Raw genomic sequence first — 23,598 nt, 5'->3', positions numbered from 1 at the left:
TTTTTCAGTTACTCTTCAAAAAGGAAAAAAAACAAACAGTAAAGGAATTTTCATTATTTCCCATTTACATTGTTTCTCAAAAAAGTGACTTGATTAATTCAGCAATGAAGCTCTTTAGATGACTGGCTCACATGCAAATCTCAACACAGATGCTGTAATACACGTTCTACAGTATTCTCAGATTTATGGATTTTTGTGTCGAAAACAACAAAACAGCTTCACATATTAGATTGTTATATTGTATGTTATTATAATTATTATTATATGCTTATGTTTATTGCTTTGATAAATTGCTGTATAACCCTATCTTTATCAATTCTGTTTATGATGGGGAGAAAGATATAAAACAGAGTTTGTAGTTTGATTGAAGAGTTGTATGTAAGTCCCAGAGCAGAATATAGTAAGATTGAAAAATCTTAACCCTAACCCTAATCAAATGGCAACACTATTTTCAAAGTTGGCTGGATCCAAGTACGTATACGGCAGTTTCAGATCGTCGTTTCTGGCTTGGATGGCAACACTCAACTTGCGAAGTTCTCGCTGGAAGCGCTTAATCAGCCCGCGGGGCAAACCCTCTCTGAAATATTGCTCCGGGTACAGGCCAAACGGGACCTGATCGGTGTACACAAAAAAAAATGGTATGATTATATCAATCAATCAATCAAGTTTTATTTGTATAGCCCACATTCACAAATAACAATTCGTCTCATAGGGCTTTAACATTGTGTGACATCCTCTGTCCTTAACCCTCAGCAAGAGTAAGGAAAAACTACTAAAAACCCTTTATATGATTTATGTAATAATGGTATGATGTATATAATATTACATGAAGTCGTGCATACTTACAAAATCAGAAGGCTCCTTGCTGAGCAGCCACATGGTGGACATGCCCATAACTGTGGTGCTGATGTCAGGCAAAGTCTGCATCATAATGTGGTAATTTATTCCCTTGTGGTTGTTTGCTCCCTTTGTTGTTGGCGGAGGATGCTGCAGGGAGATGGGAGTGTTGGGCATCCAGGCACCATAGTCATACTACAATGAAGAAATGATAACTGGTTAATACTTTTTGAAGCAGTAGCACTGAGACCTTATGACAAATTTAAAGCAGTTTTCAGGAACGCTTGTGGCTTGGCTTTGACGTCAGTCTCTTGATCACTCGTTCCACTACTTAGTTCCAGACATGAATATTTCAACTACTTTTGGATGGATTGCTATATAAGGACCAAGGAGGATAACCACGTATCACTTTCGTGATCCCTTGACCTTTTCCTCGAGCAGCACCATGATGTTTGGTGGTTTTGAGAGAAATGTCTCCAAACAATGCTCTGCTGGATTGCCAATTGGACGAGACATTATTGTTCCAGGATGAATTACAATTACTTTGGATACCCTCTATGTTTTCAAATAACAATCTAAATTATTCTTATTTTTACTTTTATGCTCAATATTTTTCATTATTTGGGCTTATTACCAAATGCTATTATATAAACACTATAATTTCTGGTTTATGTTCAAGGTTGTTGTAAAGGTCAGATATCACCAAATTGACCAGAATTTATTCATCACCTGTCCACTGTTCACAGCTGAGTGCTGGCATGAGCAGGTGAAGATCACCATGGTGACAAACTTGATCAGCTCAGCCACGGTGGAGAATTTCTGTGGAATTCCTGAGAACAGAGCATCAATTGCATTGCTGAATGATGAACTTGTCTAATGTTAAAATGACCAGATGAAGTTTGATCTATTATTCATTGTATTTTTTGGTATTTGGCACCTGTTTGTTTTTGAGAAAGGAATCCATGTACAAAAATGTCCTGAATCCAGTCCTGCAGCTCATTGTCCTTCACAACCACATCGTCAGTCCTGTAGTAGTAGCTGAGTACTCCCTCCACAAACCTTGGACAAATGTGGAAAAGTACTATAAAACACATTGCTCCTTGAAATACAAATTTTTATACACACTTTAGTGACTATAGTGTGTTTAAAAATTTGTAGTAAAAGGCTCTTTGGTGAGATAATTTGATTGCCATCCCTTTAAGAGATTATGTTAGCGACTGTTTTTATTTTTGGGAAGTAAGCATGATGTTTGAAACAGTAACCAGACAAAATATACTTATTAACTTTCTTATCCAATATTTAGATGAGAAAATTGATTAATTGTGGCACTATAGCAAAGTGACTTAGCTTAGCATAAAAAATGGATGCAGGGGGAAACACGATGGACAACTTATAATAATGTTGTATCTCTTTTGTTTGAGCACAAGCAAATGTGGTTTTGAGGGAATTACACAAGGTTGCAACCCATCAGCAAAAGTCTCACTACGAATAATCCTCTGGCAGCAACAAACAATATTTTGGGGCTACAGCGGATATTTGGACCAACCCTCCATCTAACATTCGCCAAACACTGTTTACAGTCTGACTAGTTTCTATTATCACACGAGTTAAACGTTTCTCCACACAATCACAGACAATGAAACTTTTTGTTGGGGTTTTAGGTCCATACCACATTCTGGCTAATCTACAGTGAATATAGCTAATGCGAATAATTTCAGAGAATAAAGTGTTGATAAAAAAAGGGGGGAGACTCATATTTAAGGTCTACTGGCTAATACAGCTGCAGTGAAATGTAGATAATGTCAGATCAGAGAGATACTTCACAGCCCTTTGAATAACATCTAAAAAAATGAATCCTCAAATTCTATATTTTTGTTTTCAGGTTACATTCCTTTGAGGATTGGTGCTCTCTGTTAGCGGATCAATCTCATTGACACAGATGTGTTGCCTTTGTGCTGGCCAGGTAATCTGTCCTCATTACCATCACTTCAGTTGAGGAAAGCATGTGATCCAGCAAAAATTACACCAGGTATTACAAAGTGTTTTTTGCTGAATGTGAGATAATGCAAAATGCAAGTCATACCTGAAGATGATATCCCAAAGCTTGAGTCCATCATCCTTGTAGTAGTAGTTTGGTATGTTCCTGACCCCACGCTCCTCAACGTCGTCTCGTATACAGAGGGACTTGTAGGTCATTGAGGACAGTGACCTCTCCATGATTTTGAACGTGGCCTCTCCCCCAGAGGCTGCAAACTAGGAAACAGTCAAATATGAAGGGAAAAGACATGACAAACACCAAACTGCTGTGTAATTGTTGGTCTTCAGAGCGTAGTGGTCTATTCGTACCATTGTGAATACTCCTTTCTCAGAAATAAGTAAACGTCGAGCCAAGATGTTGATTTGCAGAGTGTAGCGAAAGTGAGGTACAAGGAGCTGGGAGAAAGAGGACACTGTTATTAACATCATTGTTTGTCAAAAACAGAAATCTTAATGCCTCCTTGACATTTAGCATTGTGAAATACTGGCACTTTATATAAAACACTAAAATACACAATGGCTCTTTCACTTCGGTGGCTAGATTCTGTTACCTTGTACAGTGGATGCGCCATGGGCACATTGCGCAGAAGTGACACTGCGAAAACTTCAGCCATTAGGTGAGTTCGCAGCAGGTGAGCGTTGAGTTCATGTTCTTGGAAATCTGCACTTCTCACAAAGATCTTGGCCATCAACCAGTCATGCGCAGAGTCAGTGGGAAGAAATATTGGATTGTCGTCTGCGGGAGTTTGCTTCAGCTACAGGACAAGATAGAGGGGCATTGTTAATTGACTCAATGTAATCCAACACAGCCAGAAATAATTCATTCCAGCTGCTGCAGATGAAGTTTCCATTGTTTTGCTTTTTAGCAAATTAGATGCTTCTCTATCCTTTTGAGTGATGGCTGCCTGGATCAATACCCACATTTACAGCTTGTGTATGAGCCATGCTTGAGCCCTTATCTCACCTGAATAGCAATTGGCATCAACTTGTCCTCTCTTTTGTGGAGCAGGACGAGAGGGGCCATCAAGTACTGCTTCTTCCCATCAATGGTGTTTGCTGTCACTCCATCCAAACGCTTGTAGTCACAAAGGAATATGTTGCCTCTCTGTTGGAAATTATATTGAGGTTGAGAAAATCATCAGACAATCAGGATCAAAACATTGTTTTATTACAAAGATAAATTAGATATGATGAAATTTGCAGTCAGTATGAGACGTCACCTCCATTTCTTTCGTTAGGCTACCCTGACCATTGAAGAAGACCATGTGATCAGTGACAGGAAAGTTTTTTGGCAGTACTTTGCAGCGTCTGATCATTATGGGGTTGACACCATTTAGATACTGGTAGGCAAATAATTCATCCTCCTGCCAATGTTCCTGGACATATTCTAGGAAAAAAACAGAACAATCGGTTACACAATTCTTTAATATCAGGCTCCACCAGTAAGTCTTTACAGACCTTGCAGTTTGTCGCTGGCATGTTTTGATGTTTCTTTAACGCATATACATTTCCTTCTGTGTCAACTTTTTTCCAATAATAAACAAAGTAAAGATGCTACTAGAGAATATATTTTATTTTATATGCAAAGTAGCGTGAATGTCTTGTGTGAATAAACTTGACTCACAAGCATTATAGTCTTGTTTTGGAATAATTTGATTCGTGTGTGTTTCTGTCTGTGTGCTTGCTCTGTGAAATGCTGCTCTCTTGCTGTCTGTCTCTGGACGGCGCAAGCTTAAGGCTTGTTGCCATGGAAACACCAATGAGCGTGAACCACACAGGCCAAAGTTAACATTGGGAGATTGGGCACTTTCAGATGTGCCCTGCGAAATCTGCCTAGCAACTCGACTTGAATAGCCTGAAGCCTCGCGCTGCGCCAAGGCTGCCTCGCGGCGTGCAGCAATCGTTTTGGCGTCGAGTCTATTTTTTGGGCTTGACAAGAACGTATAGCGCCAGGAAACACAGTGAAAAATGATTTTAAACGATATTGATGACATATTTTATATGATATTAATGAACAAATGTGCATCCCATAGTTTGTATTCCCCCTCTGTTGTCCTGGCATTTTTAATTTTACCAATTTTACCAATCACATTATTAAATGTCCCCCTCAATGTACCCATTACAGCCACACAAGCAGTCATAAAGATAAAAAGAGAGGGGGGGGGTCTACGTACTCTCCCCATAGGCTTGAGTGGAGAATACGTAATTTACCCTCGACCCTCGAAGTTCTTGATGATGGATGACATTAAATTAATAATTGAAGTGGAGAAGTAGTGCAGTGAGCTGTATGATCCTCGGCACATGTTGTATATAGACAACATTAATAAGGACAAATGCTGGGACACCGTTGCAATTAATGACAAATATCAGCTGAATGTGTGATCACGGAGAGGAATCGCAGGATGACCGCCGCGGAGTTAAGAGTATCCGGTGTGACCAGCCAAGCGCCGCCGCGCTAGGGATCAGCGCTAACGCGTCGCTTCAGCGTCCGGTGTAAACCCGACGTGAGACACCCAGATCCTGAAGCAAGGAAATAAGGATCTGGTGGTTCACCGTGTCAAATGCAACAGAGAGGTCTAGAAGGATGAGGACAGAGGAGAGAGAGGGGCTGCTCTGGCAGTTGCTCAGAGGCAGTCTCAGTTGAGTGGCTTGTCTTGAAACCAGACTAGTGAGCAGTGGCGTTTCTACATAAGGGGTAGGTGGGGCACTGCCCCACCAGATGGCGCTGGTGTGCAGAAAGCTAAATACTGCATATCTGAACTTTGTGGCAAAAATATATTTTATTTTATTTAATATGCAAAAAGAGTGAATGTGCGTGTGAATAAACGAGACTCACAAGCATCATAGTCTTGTTTTGGAGTCATTTGATTCGTGTGTGTTTCTGTCTGTGGGTTTGCTATGTGAAACGCTTCCCTCTTGCCGTACTTCTCAGCTGTGGGCACACAGGGGAAGCTTCAGACCAGTGCCATGGGAGCACCAATCAGCGTGAACCACACAGGCCACACTTTACATGGGAGAGTGGTGATTATGCAGATGGGCCCCACGACGTTTCCCAGAGAGCTACTCGACTCCAGCGTCAGCGTCACCCGGAAACAGGCTGACGCTCCTGTTCGACGTCACCTGAGCTAACAGGCAGTGTTGCCAACTTGGCGACTTTGTCGCTAAATCTGGCGACTTTCCAAAGCCTCATGGCGACTTTTTTTGTCAAAAGCTACTAGCGACAAATCTAGCAACTTTTTCTGGTGTTATTGGAGACTTTCTGGAGTTTTGGAGACTGACGTGAAAGAACGTATCGTTCTGCAGTTACTGTCCTCAACGAGCAGCGGGTGCCCCCGTGAGCCCCTCCGCCATCCCGGAGCACTCACAGGCGGTCAGTCTCCCAGTAACCTTGCAGGCAGACAGAGAGAGAGAGAGAGGAGAGCCAAGCTCTGCGTCCTCCAGACTAAAAATGTTGCCGGTCCCAAGCCCGGATAAAGGAGGAGGGTTGGACGTAGAGCCAGCAATTCCACCCCACTTAACACCCTTTTGATTAAATTTGATATTTTAACATTTAACAATATAGTACAAAATTGATTTTGTATGTGGGTCTAGACCAGGGGTGTCCAAACTACGGCCCGCGGGCCAACTGCGGCCCGCCATCCATTTTTAATTGGCCCGCATCAATGTCTAAAAATATAATTTATAAAAAAAAATAAAAAAATTTTTTTTTTTTTTGAAACTCAAAGTTTAGTAGCGCTCAAATGGCACTTACTTAAAGACACGCAAGAAGGGGCACGCAAGCACACACTTGCATGCCCCTTCTTTCGTGCTTGCGTGCATTCACCAATTTTTGTAACTATAATACAAAGCTACGCAAGCCTCACGCAGCCCGCAAGGCTGTGATTGGTCCGCTAACGACATCCTTTCCAGAGTCATATTTCCTGTTTCATGCCCCATAATACCGGCAGAAACCAAGGAAGATTTAGAAGAACAGACATGGACCAAATAGAAGAGCACTTGGCAGAGGAGATTTGAAAGTATGACCACTTGTATAACCCGTCACTGACTAAATACAAGGACACGCAGATGACCTGCAATTCCTGGAAGGAGATCTCGGCTGACGTCGGTTTGCAGGTCGACGAGTGTACGAAGCTGTGTAGAAAGATCAGGGACAAATTTGTCCTCCAGAAAAAGTAATAAACAGTCGACAAAGACTGCTACACACAAAGAAGGTGTCTCTAAGGTTGTCTTCGACAAAAAACGTTACTCCACCTAGTGGTCTGGCGGTGAATTGCTTTGCTGACTTGCTAGCTGTCCCTCAGAACGCCACCACACCACCACGCCCCCCCGCCCTGAGCGACGCGACTGTCAGCAGTCCACTCCAGGGCAGGGGGGCGTGGCGGCGTGAGTGGCCCAGTCCTTGGTATTTTTTTCTGTATGTGGCCCTCGGGACAAAAAGTTTGGACACCCCTGGTCTAGACACAGCATTAAGTCATGAATTTATTTTGAGATGTGATGGCCTATTTCAATGGCAAGATAACAAACAAAAAACAAGAATCAAAAGAAGAATACGGAAGCGTATTGTATTCACTTGAAAAACAAAAGTTGTTTTGTATTTTATTTTATTGAGAACCTATAATTATCTCAAAAAAAATAATTTAGTTTTTTAAGTTAATGCAATACGGTTCCGTAGAAGAAAGCTCATTTGTAGTTCTAAACATATTAAGGATATTTTTTTCTCACTTTTTGTACGTCCTACAGCGACCATTACAATTATGCAAATTAGGCGATGACGTCATTTAGCGACTTCTAGCGACTTTTCGATCAGCCAATAGATTCTTTCCTTACTGAGGAGTTGGCAACACTGCTAACAGGCTAACAGGCTACCTCGGCAGTGAACACCACCCGGGTCTGTGGACAGGTTCACTCACATCGGATGAATAATACGCTTTGAAGTCCTGCTTGTTCTCCTGGCAGAGAGGCTGAAGACGTGTGAGCTCCCGTTGCTGAGGTTAGTCAAGTTTAGTATTGTATTAATCTGTAATTAGTGATTCAAAGGGACGTGTACCTGGTGGTTAGCTTAGCTCGGCGGCTAGCCCGCAGTCAGGCTACATGATCCGGTCCACCCAGCAGAGAGAAGCGTTATGAGGATGAGTGTGTTTGGAGAATAAGCTATGAAATACTAATAATGTGGAAGAACTCCACACAGTACATGCATTGTCTTGGTAGTGCGCAGTTTAATCCAAAACCATATTCAAAATCAGTAGTTGAATATCCACAGAAAATAAAGATAGAAACTTTGTGTAACACTTCCTCTACAATAATGCCATATTTTATGTTTCCTATCATTTTATTAGGGACGGATGAGCCTGAAGGACACAGCTGTGCTGACCGTGTTCTGTCTCTTATGGCAAAGAAGAAGAATAAAACACTGGGTTCTTATCTAAAGTGTATCAAATCAGGAAGCAAAAGATAAACACTGTTCTAATAAGTGTTCATTTGAATATATCATATATAATGAATATAGAAATAAACTCTTTTATCCATGACACTAAGCAATGACTGCCAACTCTAAACAGTTGCAGGCCTTCTTTAGTTAGGGAGGAAAACACAAAGTGTTGTGCAGATGAAGCTGGTGCATGTCGCATCATGTTGATAATAATAAATTATGGAAGTTATTTGAGCTCAAAATGCAGCCCATGGTATATCTTACTGGTCTATATAGGCCTACTGCTTATAATAATCAGCTACCTCTATTTTTGTGACGGTGACATGACGTCATACAAAATTGCCCCACCAGAAATTTCAGGCTAAAATCGCCACTGCTAGTGAGGATCAAGAAGGTTGTTCTGGTGAAGATAGGAGGAGAGTTGAATAAGGATAGCACATTCTAATGCTTTGGAAAGAAAGGAGAGAAGAGAGACAGGTCTGTAGTTCAATGCGCACCGAGACAGACCACCACGGAGCTGGGGAGGACCTGCGCACCTGTCGTGAAGTAAGAGGACAGAGAGAAGACTGTCTGTGGCAGAGTTATAGTCCAGGCAAGGTAACTCATTTTGAAGCCAAAAATCAAACTAATTGTAAAAAAAATTATGAATTTTAGTATGTTGTTCTGAACACCGCATAGAAAGAGACAAACGAAAGGAGGGCAGAAAAAACAGATTAAGCCAGAGGGGAAGGAGAGATGGAGTGAAAATAGTATAATGGTGCACTGTTAATTATCTGAATGACTACAGTTGACTATATATTATAATGCATACAATATCAAGTATCAAATGAATCTATCATGATAGCACAGTACCTGATATGTCAGTCGTCTTGCAGCGGAACACCTGATCAAACGCATCAAAGTTAGTCCATGGCTCATTGCGGTTGTTTAGTCCTTTCAGTTACAGCTCAACCTGCCTAGAAAATGAAAAACAAGTAACTTCATTAATTTGATTAAAGTATTTGGTAATTTGGCAAACAGGCAGCATAATGGTTAATTAATACAATCTGTGGGAATTTTAGGACTTTACCCAGATAATGCAGTCCACAAAAACTCAGTCTCCTTGGTGTAGGAGAACCTAACCTCAGGAGGTAGAGGTTTTGTTTCATCAATGGAGTAAGGTAGTCCTTTTTTCCACTCTTTCCAGCTAGAGAAAACAGAGGGGAGTAAACCAATATTACATTTTTCAGAGTGTGCAAGCATATAATACTCGACCAGTAATTAATATTATATTTGGGCACTGCAAGTTGTACTGTAATGCATTTTTTAAAAAAAAGGTGAAGGCGGTTTGGGTGCATGTTAGCTTTGAGGCATACAATGCTAATCATTTTACAAGATCTGATCTCTTACCAGTAGTCTTTCTTTCGACCAATGAGCTCCTGCTCCCTGGCGAACTTGGCAAGAGGGTGGGTTTCTTCAAAGGCTTTCACAGCTTAAAAGAGGAAGCACAACAAGGTTTTAAACATAACAGGATTGAGGAACATATAATTACAGTAGAACAAACAGTATACAAGAATGTAAATTAATAGTTTACATTTGGTTTATGTAAATTGGAAAGAGGGAAAAGAATACATACAAGTCGGTTCCCTTCTGTTGAATTGTCAAACACTTGGTGGGGAGAGGCGGTGGACTAGTGGGGAGAGGCTGTGGACTAGTGGGGAGAGGCGGTTGACTAGTGGCAGAAACTTGGACTATGGGCAGAAAAGGTCTCTGGTTCGACTCCACGGAGAAACAACAAAGAGACGAACCTGGATTGATCTGTCCAAAAATCCAAGAGGATTCTCCCTACCCTGTCTAGTGCCCCTGAGCAAGGCACCTTACTCCCCCAACATCTGCTCCCCGGGCGCCTTACATGGCTGCCCACTGCTCTGTGTGTCCTGCACCAGATGGGTTAAAAGCAGAGGTTAAATTTCCCTCCTTGCATGAGTGTGCTTGTGCATGTCTGTGCATGTGTTTGGGACAAATAAATGTATCTTAATCTTAATGTTAATCTTGTCAAGAAGTGTGTTCCATATTTTTAGGAAGACATTTCATTATTTGCATGTTTATTGCAGAATCTTTCTATGTCAAATAAAATGTGGGGCTTGACTCAGATTCTCAAATTAGTCGTGTTGCTGGCAGTGGGCAAAGTGAGATGGCCTGTGCAATATGTTTATCTACAGGAAAGTTCACAGATACTCGAAATGTAGCAAGAAAGAGGTCCGGTGTTGTTGTCTGTTGTAAGCCTTTGATATGAAGTTAATCATTAGAGACCAGAAGGAGTGGAGTGGAGTTTGGGACATAGTTAATGAGCAAGTGTACGTCTCTTCTGTCCGCACTTACCACATAATGGGGAGGGTCTTCATTTTGTTTGGTCAAGTTCATGTACAACCTTGAAATGTAAATGATATTTTCTGAGCTTCTTCGAAATATAGTAAAGGGTGTAAGGCTATAGAGGTAACAGTAAAAATAAATACCTTAAATGTGCGCCTTCATGAATCAGGCCTTTTAATTGTGTAAATTGTGTCACCTCCATGGCCCCTAATTTAGAACAAATCTTAGGTCCACCACTGACTTGCTTCTTCTTCTATTTCTATCTATTCTACTTCTATTAGCACCCTGAGATCCCTATGGCCCCAAATTTTGAATTATCGTAGATCCATCACTGGCTTGCGGGACCTTTGTTCTTCTTCTGTTCTCAGTAAATAACACACAAGATGTAGGACAAGCTAATTTTCACAAACCTTTTCCCTCTCTGAAGATGTGCACCTCACAGTCAGTGATCCAGCGGTGGACAGGAAAGCAGTATTTGTGTCCTTCAGGGGATATCACCTCCACTCTAGAGGGGTACCAAGAGTCTTGGAAGAATAGGAAATTCTCCTTCTCCAGCTCTATCAGATGCAATTTTCCAAGGTATTTGGGGCAGCTGACAGTGAAATGTGCAACCTGGGGTAATGACAGAAAGAGTTTGAAAACATGTATCAATGAGGTGGAGATAAAGTTGATTTGACAGAATAAAGCACAATATGATGGCCTTACAACTTGCCTGAAATGTAGTAAACGTAATAGTGTGCTATGAGTTTTAGCTGAGCATGGATACTCCAAACTTACTTCTCCTCTGATGAGGGCCAGAGTCCCTTTGATGCCTTCAAGCCTGCTGCGTTTGCCCTCCCCTTCTGAGCCCACCAGCTTAATGTAGACATTGTTAGAGGTGGCGGCAAAAGCACAGTTGGTGGTGTAAACTGTTACTTCGTAATTCAACATTTTCAACCTAGAAAATTGAAGAATCCTGGTAGGGACGGAATAACATTAATCACTCTCAGGCAGCAATGATAATGTTAACTTTCAATAAATCTGCTTGAGTGCATAGAATCAATTAGAATAAAAAAGGTTATTACAATTACTCTTATTACATTTGTCTTTTCTTTTTGATATTTTGCGGTCAATTCATTGCAGACTTTAATCATTTAAAAAAAATCATCTCTCTTACCTTTGCTGAAGAGATTGAGGAGTATTGTTGATGGGAATCACCACTATCTTCTCTTCATATAAATCCAGTTTAATGGGTGTGACTTGTTAGTTCCAAATAACTGACTCTCACAAGGCAACATGCACCAGGAAGAACCAAAAACTATGAGAGCATAAGGCAGTAGTAAACATGTTATGAGGTAGTAGATGGAGGAGATAAGAGGCTGAAATATTTTATCTGACTGATAAACACTGACATTTTAGAAATCGTAAAACATATAAATACTGATAGGCTTATATGGTGGAATTGTGACCAGAGTCCAAATCTTTTGACCACAATCCCTGATTAAAACAACTCCATGAGTTGTTAAGACCCTGTTAGGTCAGGAGGTGTTTTTGTGTTCTCATACAAACGAGCTGAGGTTTATTTTACTGGCTTTGATTGTCTTTCTTTATCGGATGAATGCAATCCAACAGAAAATTGCACTGAAAGTAAACCTGGTAACAATGCCCTGCAGTCACTTCTCTTTGCAGGTCATCCAAAACTTCCAAAACCCTATTGACTCTTCTGGGGACTCTGTTTCCACTGCAGAGGAAAACTAGATGGAGTATTCTGAATAAATGTTTTTTAAATGAGCTTTAGACAATCGTAGTAAAGGAAAATATGGAAAATCATCACTGGGGAGTTGAAAGACTCAAGAGAACCAAATCCCTGTGGGACAAAGATTCTTAATTAACACCACGTCTATAGTCAGAGAGAGTCAGAGTTATGTACACGCAGCCACCATATTTTCCAGAAGCACAGAGTCCATGAATGTGTATTGAACTTACAGACCCTTGTTTCTGAGCTGCATCACTGTGCTTAAACTTTCAAGATCTCCTTGAAAGTCCTTGATCGGCATGCAGGGAAGCTCCTCACAGAAATATTCCTCTGGGTACCGGTTATGATGGACCTGATAAAATCTCACAACTGTATTAACAAGATGAAGAACAGTGCATGGCCGGCATTATTACTATCTCTTGTTTTTCTTTTTCTTTTTAAGAATATGCATATACAAGAAGAGATACAATTTTAAAAAAGCATTATGATATATAGATATTTAATTTAACTGAAACTGCTGCATTATTTGTACACTGCATTTGTATGTATAGATAATAGATGTATGGATGGAAAATTAATAATTCAAAAGTTAAGTGATCTAGAGTCGCTGTTATGTATTTTAATGTGTGTCAATGTGAAATTTAACAGGTTTTGGACCGCCACAATGCAGGCCACTCAGGGGGATCTGGTACATTGTTAGGTCTCTTTCTACAACGGAAGATTCCATGGGCCCAGTCAAGTCCATACATGATTTCAAAGCTTGACGGAAAATAACTGAATTCATCAATTTATTGCACAACAGCTGCCATACAGTATGTAAACTGTGAGTCATTTAAATCTTTCATAGATGGATCATAGATTCTACCTGTCGTCTTTCTTGCACAATGCTTTTGAGGGACACTTCCAAGGTATCCAAATACATTCCAATGGAACATTTTCTCACGACACTCTTCAAAACTGGTTCAGTAAAGATTCATTCTGGGAGGGACTTCAGATGAAATTTGTTGACCTCACCCAGTAGATGCAGACAGACAGTTATCTGCCTTGATGCAGTGAGTTAGTTTCTCTATATTCGTGTCCCAGCTTAGAAAACAGAGCAGGCTGGAGAAGAAATGCACTTTTGAATTGTACTATAAGGAAGTATTACCCTATACTGTATATCAAAAAACTTTTAAGATATAGCAATAAAATGAAGATATAAACGTTTCAGTTTATGTCTTACTCACTTTAAGGATTCATGGGTTGAGGATCTGAAATGTAATATTATACATGAATTCATAACACTGCTCTCACTGATACGGCTGCTCCCTCAGCTTCACATCCTTCTCTACTGCACCTGCCAAGATGATGATTAAGATTGATTAATAATCGTCTTTCTGAGTTTGTATACATGCAAAATGCACACTGTAGTGTAGGGTCCACAGAACTGCCCCTGCTTTGAACAGGTGAACCTCGCTGTCTGCGATCCAGCGGTAAATGGGAAAGTTGTCGGTGTCTCCCTCAGGAGATTTGACTTTAACCTTGTATCGAAAGCAGGAATCTTCTGGGAACAGTGGGTGAAGCTATCTATCAACCTCAATCAACAGCAGCTTTCCAAGGTAGGAAAAGCAGGCCATATGGAATTTAAAGTCCTGCAAATTGACAAAGACAAGTTGATAGAGGCTGTGTGTTCCAATGCAGTTGCACAGCCTGTGGATGCAGTTAAAATTGCAAATACAATTTGGCTACCTTCCATTTGTATGCAACTGAACAAGTAGATCAAAGAAACTTTAGTAATATATGTATTTTGACATCACACACATAAGTGCACAAAGCTATTTAAATGTTTGTTGAGGTCTTACAAAGATGGCACCAAATCATATTGAAGAAGCACATGGACGTGGCTCTGGGCTGAGGACATTTAGGCTCAAAACTTGGTGTAAATGATGCTGTTTCAAGCCAAATTTGAATGTATAGACACATGGATGACACCAGAGGAGCAGTATGAAGACATTTATTAGTGTTTTTTCTGCTGTTTTCTTTACGTTTGAAGAATCAGTCACCATTTACCTAAATTGTATTGAATTTGTTATGCTGTTTCTCCCTGAAACTCCAAAAGTATAGCCCTTCACCCACCCCTTCATCGGCATATTGGTGAACTATCCCTTTTAGGTCCAACAAGGAACTTTTCATTACTGTGGATTTTGGCTCCAAGGTGGACAAAGGTAGTAATGTTTTCACTGTCACCTGTCGTACAAACCACGATGCACACAGCATGTGCGTTTGTTTTGGAAGGAGTGGGAAATCTGGACAAAGAGCAAGAAAACACTGCAGATCTCTTTAGATTGTATTTACTGAAATGATATAACATGAAACAGCGACTGCATCACTTTCCATCCCCTTCTCACACCACCGTCTCTCTCTGCTGCTAATGCAAAATGAGTGAGTGATTCCTTGGTGCACTTACCAAAGTGCAACAAGGGGGGTTGAAATATCAAATTTGTCAGCATTCTCATACAAAAATAAAGATTCAGAAAAATATGAAGCCATTGGTCTGTAAAGACAATCTAACAATATTAGAGCTGATTTAACGTAGCCATTTACGACCAGACATTGACAATTGTTTATAGAAGAAGCAATTTTTCTCCCTGATTGTCTCCTCTGCTGTTGTAGGTCATAAAGAGGCCGCAATATTTAAAGAAGACTGTTTAATGAGTTACAAACTCCTTGTAGGGGCTTCAAGTAAAAACCCACCCTGTCCTATTGTGTCATTGGTTGATTAATTGACCAGCACCAGAACTCTGAGAATAGATTGATGTTGATGACTAATGTCTTGCCTTGTGGCGTCTGCTTTTGGGTCCCCATCTTAGTACAGTGTACTAACGGTCGCTCAGAACTATGAGTGTAGATATTCATAAAGTAAAACACATTACAATCAAAGGATCCATCTGTAAAGATAAGATCAATGAAAAGAGACAATGTATCAAGATGTGGTTTTGTATTGTCTTTATTGAGGCCTTTGCTGTGATTAGTAAATAAGACATATGAATTTGATATTCATATAAACCCTCTTGATTGTTTTTATCCCTAAAACACATTGAAAAAAGCTAGAAAGAAAGTTGTCCTCTTTTTTCAGTTACACTTCAAAAAGGAAAGAAAACAACAGTAAAGGAATTTTTATTATTTTCCATTTACATTGTTTCTCAAAAAAGTGACTTGATTAATTCAGCAATGAAGCTCTTTAAATGACTGGCTCACATGCAAACCTCAACACAGATGCTGTAATACACGTTCTACATTATTATCAGATTTATGATTTTTTATGTCGAGTCAGAAAACAATAAAACAGCTTCACATCTTGGATTTTATATTGTATGTTATTATTATTATTATTGTTATAATATGTTAATGTTTACTTCTTTGATACATTTCTGTATAAGCCTATCTAAATCAATTCTATTTAGGATGAGGAAAAAGATTTAAAACAGTAATTTTTCACCAGAATTTGTAGTTTGATTGAATAGTTGTATATAAGTCACAGAGCAGCATATAGTAAGATTGGAAAATAAAAAATATGGAAGTTCTTTCCCTCTTCATTAATGTGACGCTGAAATAGGCCAACAGCTGACGAGGTCGCTCATTTTAGTGTTCAGATGGCAACACTATTTTCAAAGTTGTCTGGATCCAAGTACTTGTACGGCACACTCAGAGTTTTGTTTCTGTCTTTGATGGCAACACTCAGAAGGCGAAGTTCTTGCTGGAAGCCCTTTATCTGATTGCGGGGAAAACCCTCAGTGAAATATTGCTCTGGGTACTGGCCAAGCAGGACCTAATTTTCAGTGAATAAAAAATGGAATGATTATATGATTTATGTAGTAATGGTATGATGTATATAATATTTCATGAAGTCTTGCATACTTACAATGTCAGAAGACTCCTTGCTGAGCAGCCACAAGGTCGACATGCCCTTAACTGTGGTGCTGATGTCAGGCAAAGTCTGCATCATAATGTGGTCTTTTGTTCCCTTTGTCGTTGGCGGAGGACGCTGCAGGGAGATGGGAGTGTTGGGCATCCAGGCACCATAGTCATACTACAATGAAGAAATGATAACTGGTTAATACTTTTTGAAGCAGTAGCACTGAGACCATATGAAAAATTAAAAGCAGTTTTCAGGAACGCTTGTGGCTTGGCTGTGGGGACGTCAGTCTCTAGATCAGTCTTCCACTACTTAGTTCCAGATATAAATGTTTCAACTAATATTGGATAGATTGCTATTATACTTTGTAGTAACATTGAAGGACCCAAGAGGATAACCACTTAGCACATTCGTGATCGTGATGTGCAAGGTTGTTGTAAAGGTCAGATATCACCTATTTGACCAGAATTCATTCATCCATGTCCATCCACCCTAACCACTCAGCACCATTACAATTGATCATCCCGGTTTATTAAAAGGATTCACCTGTCCACTGTTCACAGCTGAGTGCTGGCATGAGCAGGTGAAGATCACCATGGTGACAAACTTGATCAGCTCAGCCACGGTTGAAAATTTCTGTGGAATTCCTGAGAACAGAGCATCATTTGCATTACTAAAAGATGAACTTGTCCAATGTTAAAATGACCAGATAAAGTTTGATCTATGATTCATGGTATTTTTTTGTATTTGGCACCTGTTTGATCTTGAGAAAGGAATCCATGTTCAAAAATGTCGCAAATCCAGTCCTGCAGCTCTTTGTCCTTCACAACCACATCGTCAGTCTCGTAGTAGTAGCTGAGTACTCCTTCCACAAACCTTGGACAAATGTGGAAAAGTACTGTAAAACACATTTCTTATTGAAATTCACATTTGTATACACACTATAGTACATTAGCGATTGTTTTTATTCATGGAAAGTTAGCATGATGCTTGAAAAGGTAACCAGACAAAATATACTTATTAACTTTCTTGCCAATATTTAAATGAGAAAATGTATTAATTGTTGCACTACAGCAAAGTGATTTAGCTTAGCATGAAAACTGGATGCAGGGGGAAACACAATGGACAACTTATAATAATTAACATGTTGCCTCTCTTTTGTTTACACACAAGCAGATGTGGTTTAGCGGGAATTACACACGGTCGCAGCCCATCGTTAAAAGTTTCACGACGAATAATGAAACAAACAATATTTTCGGACTATCGTTGTAGACAGCGGATATTTGGTAAAAAAAGGGTTGAGACATGATCACATGATGTTGAGCATGATCACTCAAATACAATATGTGTAGTATCCTCAGTATTGCTCTTTTCTATAAAGTACATTTGTCAACTCATATTTAAGGTATACTGGCTAATACAGCTGCAGTGAAGTGGAGATCATGACAGATCAGAGAGATACTTCACAGCACGTTGAATAACGTCTAAAAAAAATGAACCCTCAAATCCTATATTTGTATTTTCAGGTTACATTCCTTGGAGGGTGCTCTCTGTTAGCGGGTCAATATCATTGAGATCGCTGTGCTGGCCAGCTAATCTGTCCTCATTACCTCACTTCATCCAGCAAATAATTATGCTAGGTATTACAAAGTGTTTTTCGCTGCTGGTGAGATAATGCAAAATGTCATACTTGAAGATGATATCCCAGAGCTGGAGTCCATCATCCTTGTAGTAGTAGTTTGGTATGTTCCTGACCCCACGCTCCTCAACGTCGTCTGGTATACAGAGGGACTTGTAGGTCATTGAGGACAGTGATCTCTTCATGATTGTGAACATGGCCTCTCCCCCAGAAGCTGCAAACTAGCAAACAGTAAAATATGAAGGGAATAGATTAAAAAGACATGACAGAAAACAAATTGCTGTGTAATTGTAGATCTTCAGAGCGTAGTGGTCTTTTTGTACCTCTGTGAATACTCCGTTCTCAGAAATTAGAGCAAGTCGAGCCAAGATGTTGATTTGCAGAGTGTAGCGAGTGTGAGGTACAAGGAGCTGGGAGAAAGAGGACAATCTGTTATTAACATCATCGTTTGTCAAAAACTAAAATCTTAATGCCTCTTTTCCATTTAGCATTGTGAAATACTGTCACTTCATATAAAACTCAAATACACAATGGTTCTTTAACTTCTGTGGATAGATTCTGTTACCTTGTACAGTGGATGCACCATGGGCACATTGCGCAGAAGTGACACTGCGAAAACTTCAGCCAGCAGGTGAGTGCGCAGCAGGTGAACGTTCAGTTCATGTTCTTGGAAATCTGCACTTCTCACAAAGATCTTGGCCATCAACCAGTCATACGCAGAGTCAGTTGGAAAAAAGATTGGATTGTCGTCTGCGGGAGTTTGCTTCAGCTATAGAGGGAACAATATAGAGGGCCATGGTTAATTGAACCAATTAAATCCAACACAGACAGAAATAGTTCATTCCAGCTGCTGCAGATAAAGTTTCCATTGTTTTGCTTTTAGTCAAATTAGATGTTTCTCTTTTGAGTGATGGCTGCCTGGATCAATACCAAAACGTATAGCTTCTGTACGAGCCAATTTTGAGCACTTATCTCACCTGAATAGCAATTGGCATCAACTTGTCCTCTCTTTTGTGGAGCAGGACGAGTGGGGCCATCAAGTACTGCTTCTTCCCATTGATGGTGTTTGCTGTCACTCCATCCAAACGCTCGTAGTCACAAAGGAATATGTTGCCTCTCTGTTTGAAATTATATTGAGGTTGAGAAAATCATGGGACGATCGGGGTCAAAACATTGTTTTATCACAAAGATAAATTAGATATGAAGAAATTTGCAGTCAGTATGAGACGTCACCTCCATTTCTTCCGTCAAGCTACCCTGACCATGGAGGAAGACCATGTGATCAGTGACAGGAAAGTTTTCTGGCAGTACTTTGCAGCATCTGATCATTATTGGGTTGACACCATTTAGGTACTGGTAGGCAAAGAATTCATCCTCCTGCCAATGTTCCTCGACATATTCTAGGAAAAAAACAGAACAATCTGTTACACAATTCCTTATTATCAGGGTCCACCAGTAAGTCTTTTCAGACTGTGCAGCTTGTCGCTGGCATGCTTTGATGTTTCTTTAACGCATATAAATATCCTTCTCTGTCAACTTTTTTTCCAATAATAAACAAAGTAAAGATGCTACTAGGAAAATAGCCAGTTCCTCAGCACTCAAGCACAAGGGACATCGTTTAGGATGATAATGTATGTATTTTGGCCAGAGAAGACAGATGGTTTAAAAGAGGAGCGATAGGAGCCATCTCTGTCAACCTGGCACCCAACAACAAGAATCAAGTGAGTAAAATTGACAAAAAAAAGCCAAACTACAAGTGCTACATGTAGGTGCCATATAAGTGCAACTAAACAGAATTTTTTATTTTATTTATTAATATATTTTTATATTTAAAGTGGAGTCGGAAGATATGCGTCCTTAATCTGCAGATGCATAGATCTTCTGCTGTTCAGAGGTGAATTGGGAGATTGTTTAAACTTTTGAGAGCCAGGGCAGAAAACAGTTTTGTTGAATTTTGTTGAGTGGCTAGCTCGCAGTGAGGGAGCATTAAGCGGATTGGCAGATGCAGAGCGGACAGACTCGAGTGTAAGGTTTGACCAGGTCCTGGGTGTAGACTGGACCAGATCCATGCACAGCACAGAATGCAAGTACTAGTGTCTTGAAACGGATACCGGCAGCCACTGGTAACCAGTGAAGGTAGCAGAGGAGCGAGGAGAGTGAGTGAACTCAGAAAGGTTTAAGACAAGTCAAGCTGCTGCATTCTGGATGAGCTGCAGAGGTCGGATGGCACTAGCATGCAGACCAGCCAGGAGGGTGTTGCAATAGTCTAGGCCTGAGATGACAAGAGCCTGGACCAGAACCTGTACTGCCTTCTGAGTGAGAAGGGGACGTATTCTCCTGATGTTTTGCAGCATATATCTACACAAGCGGGTTGTTGCAGCAATGTTTGCAGTAAGGGAGAGATGACTGTTGAGTGTCACACCCAGGTTCCTAGCAGTCTGGGTGGGGGCTACCACGGAGTTGTCAATGTAATAGTAAGGTCATGTGTGGGAGAGCCTGTCACTGCAAGGAAGCTTAATCAGGCGATGTGTGGACATCCACTGAGAGAAGTCACTCAGACAGGCAGAGATTCATGCTGCTACCTGTGTTTCAGATTGTGGAAATGAGAGAATTAGTTGGGTTCATCTGGGTAGCTGTGGTAGGAAAAGCCATTAGAGTGAATGACAGAGCCGAGAGAGTTGGTGTACAGAGAGAAGAGGAGAGGACCCAGGACGGAACCTTGAGGGACCCCAGTTGTGAGAGGACAAGGTCACAGATCCTCTCCAAGTTACCCTGTAAGTGAGGTCTTTGAGGTAGGATGAGAGCAGGGAGAGAGCAGAGCCTGAGACACCCAGGTCCTGAAGGGAGGAAATAAGGATCTGGTGGTTCACCGTGTCAAATGCAGCAGAAAGGTCTAGAAGGATGAGGACAGAGGACAGAGAGAGGCTGCTCCGGCAGTTGCTAGGAGGCAGTCTCAGTGAGTGGCTTGACTAGTGAGGATCAAGAAGGTTGTTCTGGTGAAGATAGGAGGAGAGTTGAATAAGGATAGCACATTCAAATGCTTAGGAAAGAAAAGAGAGAAGAGAAACAGGTCTGTAGTTCACTGCGCACTGAGTCAGACAACCACAGAGCTGGGGAGGACTTGTGCACCTGTCGTGAAGTAAGAGGACAGAGAAAATCAAGAGTGGAGGACAGAGTAGAGAGGAGAGTGTCTGTGGCAGAGTTAGGATGCATGAGTGAGAAAGAGACAGATGAAGGGAGGGCTGATAAAACAGATTAAGCCAGAGGGGAAGGAGAGATGGAGCGAAAATAGTATAATGGTGCACTGTTAATTATCTGAATGAATACAGTTGACTATATATTATAATGCATACAATATCAAGTATCAAATTAATCTATCATGATAGCACAGTACCTGATGTGTCAGTCGTCTTGCAGCGGAACACCCGATCAAACGCATGAATGTCAGTCCATGGCTCGTTGCATTTGTCCAGTCCTGTCAGGTGCAGTTCAACCTCCCTAGAAAATGAAAAATGAGTAACTTTGTTAATTTGATTAAAGTATTTGGTAATTTGACAAACAGGCAGCCTAATGGTTAATAAATACATATCTGTGGGAATTTTAAGACTTTACCCAACTGCTGCAGTCCACAAAAACCCAGTCTCCTTGGTGTAGGAGAACCTAACCTCAGGAGGCAGAGAAAGAGGATTTGTTTCCTTAATGCAGTGAGGTAGTCCTTCTTTCAACTCTTCCCAGCTAGAGAAAACAGAGGGGAGTAAACCAATATTAAACATTTTAATTTAAAGTGTACAATATAATAGTCGACCAGTATTTAAAATTATATTTGGGCACTGCAAATTGTACTGCAATGCATTTTTAAAAAAAAGGTGAAGGCGGTTTGGGTGCATATTAGCTTTGAGGCATACAATGCTAATAATTTTACAAGATCTGATCTCTTACCAGTAGTCTTTCTTTCGACCAATGAGCTCCTGCTCCCTGGCGAACTTGGCAAGAGTGTGGGTTTCTTCAAAGGCTTTCACAGCTTAAAAGAGGAAGCACAACAAGGTTTTAAACATAACAGGATTGAGGAACATATAATTACAGTAGAACAAACAGTATACAAGAATGTAAATTAACAGTTTACATTTGGTTAATGTAAAATTGGAAAGAGGGAAAAGAATACATACGAGTCGGTTCCCTTCTGTTGAATTGTCAACCATTCAAGAAGTGTGTTCCATATTTTTAGGAAGACATTTCATTATTAGTTTATAGCAGAATCTTTCCATGTCAAATAAAATGTGAGGCTTGACTCAGATTCTCAAATTAGTCGTGTTGCTGGCAGTGTGCAAAGTGAGGTGGCCTGTGCAATATGTTTATCTACAGGAGAGTTCACAGATACTCGAAATCTAGCAAGAAAGAGGTTGGGTGTTTGTCTGTTGTAAGCCTTTGATATGAAGTTAATCATTAGAGACCAGAAAGAGTGGAGTTTGGGACATAGTTAATGGGCAAGGGTACCTGTTTCCTGTCCGCACTTATCACATAATGGGGAGGGTCTTAATTTTGTGTAGTCAGGTTTATGTCCAACCTTGAAATGTATATGATTATGTCTCACGTTTATGGAGCTGTTGTTGTCACTTATTAACATTAAAAAAATTAATTTGGTAATTTTTTTATTTTCTAAGCTTCTTCGAAATATATTCAAGGGTGTATAGCTTTGCTCAAGGCTATACAGTTGACAGTAAAAATAAATACCTTAAATGTGCACCTTACTGAATGACTTTTAATTGTGTAAATTGTGGCCCCTCCATGGCCCCTAATTAAGAAAAAAAATTAGATCCACCACTGACTTGTGGAACCTTTGTTCTTCTTCTGTTTTCAGTAAATAGCACACAAGATGTAGGACAAGCTTATTTTCACAAACCTTTTCCCTCTCTGAAGAGGTGCACCTCACGGTCAGTGATCAAGCGGTGGACAGGAAAGCAGTACGTGTCTCCTTCAGGGGATCTCACCTCCACTCTAGAGGGGTACCAAGAGTCTTGGAAGACTAGGAAATTCTGCTTGTCCAGCTCTATCAGGAACAATGTTCCAAGGGATTCAGGGCAGCTGACAGTGAAATGTGCAACCTGGGGTAATGACAGAAATCAATGAGGTGGAGATAAAGTGGATTTGACAGAATAAAGCACAATGATGGCCTTACAACTTGCCTGAAATGTAGTTAATGTAATAGTCTGCTATGAGTTTTAACTTAACAGGGATAGTCCAAACTTACTTCTCCTCTGAAGAGGGCCAGAGACCCTTTGAGGCTATTAAGCCAGCTGCGATTGCTCTCTCCTTCTGTGCCAACCAGCTTAATGTAGACATTGTTGAAGGTGGCGGCAAGGGCGCAGTTGGTGGTGTAAACTGTTACTTCGTAATTCACCATTTTCACCCTGGAAAGTTGAAGAATCCTGGTAGGGACAGAATAACATTAATCACTCTCAGTCAGTAATGATAATGTTTAAAGTCACTAAATCAGCCTGAGTGCATAGAATCAATTAGAATAAAAAAGGTTATTACATTGTCTTTTCTTATTGATCTTTTGCAGTCAAATCATTGCAGACTTAAATCATTTCAAAGAAATCATCTCTCTTACCTTTGCTGAAGAGATTGAGGAGTTCCGTTGATGGGACTCACCACTATCATCTCTTTTATACATC

At 40.4% G+C, this 23,598-nt stretch overlaps 1 protein-coding gene and 1 pseudogene across 1 annotated transcript; both read right to left on the bottom strand.

Moving 5' to 3' along the window:
* Window positions 1-432: 432 nt before the first annotated feature.
* On the bottom strand, window positions 433-11,590 carry LOC133025927 (hydroperoxide isomerase ALOXE3-like; annotated as a pseudogene).
* A 3,784-nt stretch (window positions 11,591-15,374) lies between these two features.
* LOC133022776 (arachidonate 12-lipoxygenase, 12R-type-like) lies at window positions 15,375-23,548 on the bottom strand. Its single transcript, XM_061089672.1, has 15 exons — window positions 23,535-23,548; window positions 23,172-23,349; window positions 22,824-23,025; window positions 21,863-21,944; window positions 21,536-21,658; window positions 21,318-21,421; window positions 19,157-19,323; window positions 18,901-19,041; window positions 18,489-18,692; window positions 18,247-18,333; window positions 17,975-18,144; window positions 17,039-17,160; window positions 16,831-16,931; window positions 16,291-16,458; window positions 15,375-16,197 (listed from the first exon to the last, which is right to left on the bottom strand). The coding sequence occupies exons 2-15, from the start codon at window positions 23,322-23,324 to the stop codon at window positions 16,018-16,020; spliced, it is 2,004 nt and encodes a 667-aa protein (XP_060945655.1). The 5' UTR covers window positions 23,325-23,349; window positions 23,535-23,548; the 3' UTR covers window positions 15,375-16,017.
* Between the last annotated feature and the right edge of the window lie 50 nt (window positions 23,549-23,598).

This window comes from Limanda limanda, chromosome 2 (assembly GCF_963576545.1).
Source record: "Limanda limanda chromosome 2, fLimLim1.1, whole genome shotgun sequence".
NCBI classification, from domain to species: Eukaryota; Metazoa; Chordata; class Actinopteri; order Pleuronectiformes; family Pleuronectidae; genus Limanda; species Limanda limanda.
Note: the sequence above shows the minus strand (reverse complement) of the source record. Positions and strands in the feature narration are given on the sequence as shown.

Coding starts and splice junctions, on each gene's coding strand:
- LOC133022776 (XM_061089672.1), bottom strand. CDS start 23,324: ATGGTGAATTACGAAGTAACAGTTTACACCACCAACTGCGCCCTTGCC. Junction 21,659..21,862: donor GGTCGAAAGAAAGACTACTG/GTAAGAGATCAG, acceptor TGTTTTCTCTAG/CTGGGAAGAGTTGAAAGAAG. Junction 18,334..18,488: donor TGGTGCATCCACTGTACAAG/GTAACAGAATCT, acceptor TCTTTCTCCCAG/CTCCTTGTACCTCACACTCG.